The sequence below is a fragment of the Muntiacus reevesi genome, chromosome 3 (genome assembly GCF_963930625.1).
Source record: "Muntiacus reevesi chromosome 3, mMunRee1.1, whole genome shotgun sequence".
NCBI lineage: Eukaryota > Metazoa > Chordata > Mammalia > Artiodactyla > Cervidae > Muntiacus > Muntiacus reevesi.
In genome coordinates, this window is record NC_089251.1 from 105,273,547 (window position 1) to 105,279,807 (window position 6,261).

At 58.7% G+C, this 6,261-nt stretch overlaps 1 protein-coding gene across 1 annotated transcript; it reads right to left on the reverse strand.

The window, feature by feature from the left end:
• Nucleotides 1-2,621: 2,621 nt before the first annotated feature.
• PLA2G2E (phospholipase A2 group IIE) lies at nucleotides 2,622-5,954 on the reverse strand. Its single transcript, XM_065927492.1, has 4 exons — nucleotides 5,915-5,954; nucleotides 4,868-5,006; nucleotides 4,585-4,691; nucleotides 2,622-2,764 (listed from the first exon to the last, which is right to left on the reverse strand). The coding sequence occupies exons 1-4, from the start codon at nucleotides 5,952-5,954 to the stop codon at nucleotides 2,622-2,624; spliced, it is 429 nt and encodes a 142-aa protein (XP_065783564.1).
• Nucleotides 5,955-6,261: the final 307 nt, after the last annotated feature.

The window sequence follows — 6,261 nt, forward strand, 5'->3', positions numbered from 1 at the left end:
GTCTCTCCAAAGACTACAAAGAACCCTAAGGAATCAGACAAATGTCCATGAAATCATAATTGGACTTTTAACTCGGGAATTCCAATGTGATTTGACTTCTAACCACTTATTCAGCAAGTTATTTAATTGAACACTTGGTTCATAGCTTATGCTAAGGGCTAGGTGGGAATAAAAGCAAAACTCACCCAAGTCCTGTCATCAAAATTGGAGAGGCAAGCTATGAAACATTGAGGTAACAGAGCTTTCAGCCTTGATTTAGTCCCATGCCTCATTCATTCATTCACTCATTCAATGAACTGAGAAACAGCATTTTTTTTTTTTTTTTTTAATAACAGTGCCTGGTGAATGCCAAGTGCTTGATAAATGTTAGGAATTGTTACTGTGACTGTCATTCACTTACGGGATTCTTTATAAGGTGCTAGGCATTATTTTGTGTACATTCATACATGGTAATTTATTAAAACTTTGCTATAACTAGCCTGCCCGGGACGTGTCATTGTTCCATTTGACAAGTGTGGAAGCTGAGGCGGTGGCCGTCTATCAGTGCTTTTTTATTTCAGCGTGCATATGCACCACCTGGGGGTCTTGTGAACCAGCAGGTCTGGGACCAGGTCCACGATTCTGCATTTCTCACAAGCTTCCTGAGCAGTGAGGTCTTGAATGACACGCTGCTGCTCCCTGGCAGAGCAGAAGGCTCTACCTGGAACCTGCAACAACATCAAGTTCAGGGTTCTGCTTTCCTCTGTTCAGTCCTTCCCACCAAGTCTACAGCTGGAAATCGAGTATATGGACTATAGAGACACACAAACAGGAGTTAGATGGAATCATTGATTCATTCACCAAACATTTATTGATTCCTGGGAAGACAGGCTGCACCGAGGCTTGCTCTCAAGCTCTAATTTTCATCCTGTCCGATGGTTAAACAACTGTCGCGTCCCCAGGTCCTTGCAGCCATGCATCACGCCCAGAACACCACCTTGTCTTCATCTCTCCCGAGTCAGATCCTTCTTCCTGTGTTTCTCGTGTGTGCAACGGCACCACCATTCTGAGATGTCTTTAGGACTTGTTATTTCTCAGCTTGTTTATTATTGAAAATATGAGAGGACGGATTTCACTAGCCCTGAAACACCCGTTGCCCCCCTGACAAAGGGAAATCCAGGTTTAAACCAAATTTGTTTCCTCCGGGCAGCCTGAAGGAAATGGACACCAGAGGGCGCCTCCAGACCACGCTTCCTAACAAGCGCGGTCCTCTCGTCCCCACCCGTCCCCGTGGCACTTTAAGACCTCATCTCCTGGTGATTTTTCACCCAGGATTTGAGTCAGTCACAGCAGCAAAGCACACACATCTGGCCCTGTCTTGTTTGTTTGGCCGGCAGAGAACTTCTTCACCTTTTAAAATTTATGATGATCATCCTTTCGATGGCATCAGGCTCCTTCCTGCCCTCAAAGCCCTGGACGTTGTACACAGGCCAAGAAATGGAGGGAGTGCGCGTTTATTCGCTGAGCACCGTGAGCTTCGCCTGTGCAGTGCGTTTTTGCATGCTTTATCTCATTGAATAGGCTCATCCTATCCCTGGGAGATTTTCTCAGCATATTACAGACAGTGGAGTGTCATGTCTGTATTTAGGAGTAGAATCTGCTGAAGCCTATTTCTTGCCAGGTAGGCTGCATTCCATTCTGATGGGAATCCTTTGGTGCATTAAATTGGCTCCAAAGTCAGCCTCAGGATGCTGAATGTAGGACGTAGACATCTTGCCTCTTCCCCTCCCCGTATCAGGAGCCGGGCCTGGCGTGGGTATCCACACAGCGGACCTTCCCTGGGCACTCTGGGTTGTCCGTGATGACAGTCAGAGGGGCAGTGGCTGATATCGACTCATGAAGAAGGCCCACTGGCTTGGGAGTGAGGACACCCCTCCAGGTAACACCTTCCCTCTCTGACCTCCTGGGTGACCCTCTGCCAAGGGAGGGCTTTGAATAAGATGATTTGAGAGCCCCTTTTCACTCTAAGCCAGAATTCTAATGGGAGGGATTTGAAGCCTGATGACATGGTGGGGACAATATTTTTAGGTTGGTATTTTGCGTGCTTTTCACATTACGCCATATGGCCAGAAATATTCCTGCTAGAGACTGCCATTATTATCTCGGATAAGACGGTAAGACGTTAGAAAAAAAGAGAATCACAAAAACTCACTGTAACGGAAAATTGAAAGGACAGAGTGTTGGAACTGCATGCAGGGGCCGCCCGAGCCAGACCCACGCCGTGTCCCGTGCTTAGCACGCTGCTGGGTGCTCAAGACACAGAGGAGTGAATGGAACCGGAGACTGATGAAGCCCTATGACAGAATCCGAGGGCCGGTGTCAGAATCCTGGGCAAACAGTATTCACAGATTCAGAAGAGGGCCTGATAGCCCAGGGGGTGGGTTGTAGAATCTCCTGGGTGTCCCAGGCCCCGCCCCCGGTGTGGCTCTTCCAGGGCCCTGTGGCCAGGGAGGCCAGGGCTGGTCCAGGGCTGAGTCTGGGGCCTCTCAGGGAAGGATGGGCTTCCGGGAAAGGAGTTTTCCGGCAGGAGAGCCTTTCGTGCTAACCCTCCGGAGGCCTCGGGCGGGAGGCAGAGCGCGCCCTTAGCAGGGCGGGATGGGCCCGGTACACAGCTTGTTGGGGTAATGGGCGTATTTGCGGTCGTAGGTGCCCAGGTTGCGGCGAAAGCAGAGCGCGGCCTTCTTGTCACACTCGCAGGTCCGTCGCTGGCAGCTGGTTCTGCCGGCTGGATGGGACGAGGACAGTTAGGGCCTGGGAACCTTGGGCCTGCCAATCCCAGCCATGTGGAGGGGAGCGCGCTGGGGTCCACGTTCTCCACCCGGAAGCCCATGCTCACCGGGGGGACGCTCCAGGGTTGGGTGAGAGAACGGGCAGGGTGCCGAGGCCCTGCTGGGGCCAGGGACGCTGGAAGCCTGGAGATTCGTCCTTGCTGTTCCTCCCTCTCCCAAACCCACTGCACTGCCCCAAGCCCCTTCCCCACGGGGAGGCCACCTGGTTCGCTGTCCCTTGTCCCAGCCCAGGGCGGGCTGTGTTTCTGGGCGACCCCTTCTCCCACGCAATGGACGGTGCCGCCAGCCATCAGCCAGAGAGAAAACTAGTGAAAGGCAGCAGCTCATCCCGGGTGGCCTGGGCGTGCCCCGGAGGGCCTGGAGCTGGGGCCTGCACCTGCCTCCCTCAGCGGGGATGGAGCCCCTTTTTCCAGCATTTATCTCAGGGCCCACACCCAGCCTGGGGAGTGGGGCTGACACCAGCTCTGTGGGCTCCAGGGGCCCCAAAGCCTCCTCTTGCCTCCACCACCTCTGTCTGCCCTCAGGGGCTCCGGCTGCTTTTTGTCCCCGCGAAGACGTCCCCCCGCTCAGACATGTCCGGCTTCCTCAGGGTCCCTCGCGAAGGTCAGCCTCACTTTCCCTCCAGGTTCTGCTCTCAGCTGCTCGTTCAGCAGAACTCAGATTTGTTGGGGGCTTAAGAGCTATGTCAGCTCCCCCTGGGGCTTCTTGCCAGGAGCTGGGCTAGGCTGGGCACGGGGGAGGTAGGTCTCCCTTTTACAGATGAAGAAACAGAAGCTTTTGAGGGTTTCTGTCCCTTTCCCAGAGTCACACGGTGGGGAGGGGACTCCCAGAACCTGTGTCCCTGTTCACTTGACCCCTCCCTTCACTCACCCTCCAATGCTGTCCCTGACAGGCGGCTTCCCAGCCTCGTATGAACTCCCAGTGACGGGGAGCTCATTACCTGCCAAAGCCGCTTTGCTGAGTGGGCGGCGGTGGGAACAGGAAACTCGGAGCCAACCTGCCTCCTGGCTCTGGTTTTGTCCCGCCCCACCCCCAGGACAGGCCCCAGAGATCTGAGTCTTCTTTGACCCTCCCACACCCGCTGAGCTGTGCCCCACCGCCCTGGGCCTGCCCTCCGCCTTCCAGGCTGCTCCTGGCTTTGCGGCAGGAAGAGGAAGGTTTGGCTCTCCGGTATGAGTTCCCTCCATGGGGCTGGGCTGCGTGGAGCCCTTCGCTACACTCTGATTCGGGTCCGGCTGTTTCTCCAGGCCGGGAGTAGAGGAGAACGCTAACTGGTCCAAGTGGGTATGGGGCCTGGCAAAGAGGCACCTCGGTGCGGTGGGTCAGCCTTTGGGAGTGGGGTCTGCGGTCCCACCTCCGAGCTCCAGCCTCTGGGTCTGGGGCTCTGCCCTCGAGGCCCTGTTCTGGGGACCTGCCCCTAGCAGCCGCCCAGGCCCAGGGGAGGGCTGTCTGGGCGCAGCTCCTCTGGGGCGGGCTCAGCGCTGTCCCTCTGCCCTCAGAGGCTGGAGCTGGGGGGGGGGGATGCCTCTGAATGGGGGGATGTTGGGCAGCAGCTGACGGGTCCCGGGCTCTCCAGCCTGGGTGCCACGGGAGCGTCTGGGCGCAGGGACATGCCTCTCCCTAACGCTGTGACGATGGAAGGCCCGCCTCTCCTGCCCAGGTGACCAGGCTCAAGGGTCTCCATCAGGAGAGGGGTTCCTGGAGGAGTCCCTCCCCTCCCCCAGGGCCTGGGGGACCCTCAGGTCTGCTGACTCACCGCAGAAGATGCTGAGCCTGGTGGCGGAGAAGAGGTACCTCTCCATTTTGGGCTCACAGCCCAGCTTCTCCAGGCGTCCGTAGCAGCAGTCATGGGCGTAGCAGCACCTGCGGAGGTCGTGCTTGGCCTGAAGGGGCCTGTGAGCCCAGCTGGGCTGGGCCAAGGGCCGCCTCGGGGGCTCAGGGCCTAGTGGGGCTCCGAAGGGAGGGGGGTCAAGCCTCAGCTCCCTAGGCGCCCCCAGCTCCCCCCAGGATGCTCCCCACCGGCTGGGCCGCCTGCTCACCAGTCTGTCTTGTCCACCGGCCAGCCGGAGCCGCCGACGCCGCAGTAGCAGCCGTAGTCGTTGTACTGCAGTGCGGGCCTCCCGGTCACCCTCTCGATCATCACCCCGAACTGGACCAGGTTCCCGCCAGCCAGAGCCGCTGCGGGGACGGAGCGGGGAGGGCATCAGCTCCCTCGGGGCCCCACCCTCTGCGGCCAGCTGCAGTCCCCACACATCTGAGTGCAGGCATCTCTCTGATCGTCTCGGGAACCTCCACCTCCCCGAGGACCTCACTCCCGATGAGAACAGTGCTCATCAGTAATACAACAGGGACGACAGAGGATGAGGTGGTTGGATGGCATCACAGACTCAGTGGACGTGAGTTTGAGCAAACTCCGGGAGTTGGTGATGAGCAGGGAGGCCTGGCGTGCCGCAGTCCACGGGGTCGCCAAGAGTCGGACACGACGAGCGACTGAGCGACAACGCTAATCAGTAGCGATGGCCCTGTGACCTCTTTGCACCTTGATCTCCTGGTCCTCACCCGCATCGTGTCCCCACCTGACCTCCCACCCCGCTTTCCTTCCACCGTCTCCCAGCAACCCCCCCACTCATCCCCTAGGCTCCCCCCGGTTTCCTGATCCTCTCCCCAGGTGTCAGCCCCCACCCCCGCCCCTCAGGAGCACCCTGTCCCCATCGAGTCCCATCAGATGTCGCTGGATAAGCTTCCTGACCACCCAGACTTCCCCGAGTTCCTCTGGGTCCCGCTGCTGCAGCCGTGGGGGCCCGCCCACCCAGGCACGTTAAAGGCAAAAACGGAAACTCAGGTGAGGGGTGGAGCGCAGGCGGCAGGAGCTGTCTGGGGCCCCTGCCAGCCCTTCTCCCCTGCTCCCCCCCAGGCCATCCAGGCTGCAGCCATGCCCCCTGGCCCCCTCTCCACTGGCCAGTTCCTCCTGGGCCAGCACCGGCCTCAGGGTGACTGATGACACCCTCCCTGGGGCCTGGCTCAGGAGCCCCCAGGAGTGTTCCCAGCCGGGGCAGAGCAGGAGCGCAGGCAGGAAGGTCACTTACCCAGGAGGCACAGGAAGGTCAGAAGAGGGGGCCACTTCATCCCGGGGGTGGGGAGGGGAGCAGGGGGCAGAGAAGCCGGACTGTGGGAGACGGAAGCCAGCAGGGGCCCTCTGATCTCCAGGCACCTCCCCGATTAGTTAAATACCCGGGTCCTGTCCACTCCCCATCATTAACCCCTGAGCACCCAGTGATGCAACGATGCTTCCAGCTCTGACACTCTGGCCAAGTCCCCAGGGGAGGGGCCAGGCGGGGGCCCACAGCCCTGCTTCCAGAGCCAGGTGGTGGGGCCAGCCTCTGGGCCTTCTCCTCCCCGCCCTTCCCATCACCACCCTCTTCCCCAGAATCCC

What these genes read in the sequence shown, in the direction of transcription:
- PLA2G2E (XM_065927492.1), bottom strand. Translation starts at nt 5,954, where the DNA reads ATGAAGTGGCCCCCTCTTCTGACCTTCCTGTGCCTCCTGG. An exon ending in CCGGTGGACAAGACAGACTG is followed by an intron (nt 4,692 to 4,867) that starts GTGAGCAGGCGG and finishes CGACCTCCGCAG; the next exon opens with GTGCTGCTACGCCCATGACT. An exon ending in CAGGCTCAGCATCTTCTGCG is followed by an intron (nt 2,765 to 4,584) that starts GTGAGTCAGCAG and finishes CGTCCCATCCAG; the next exon opens with CCGGCAGAACCAGCTGCCAG.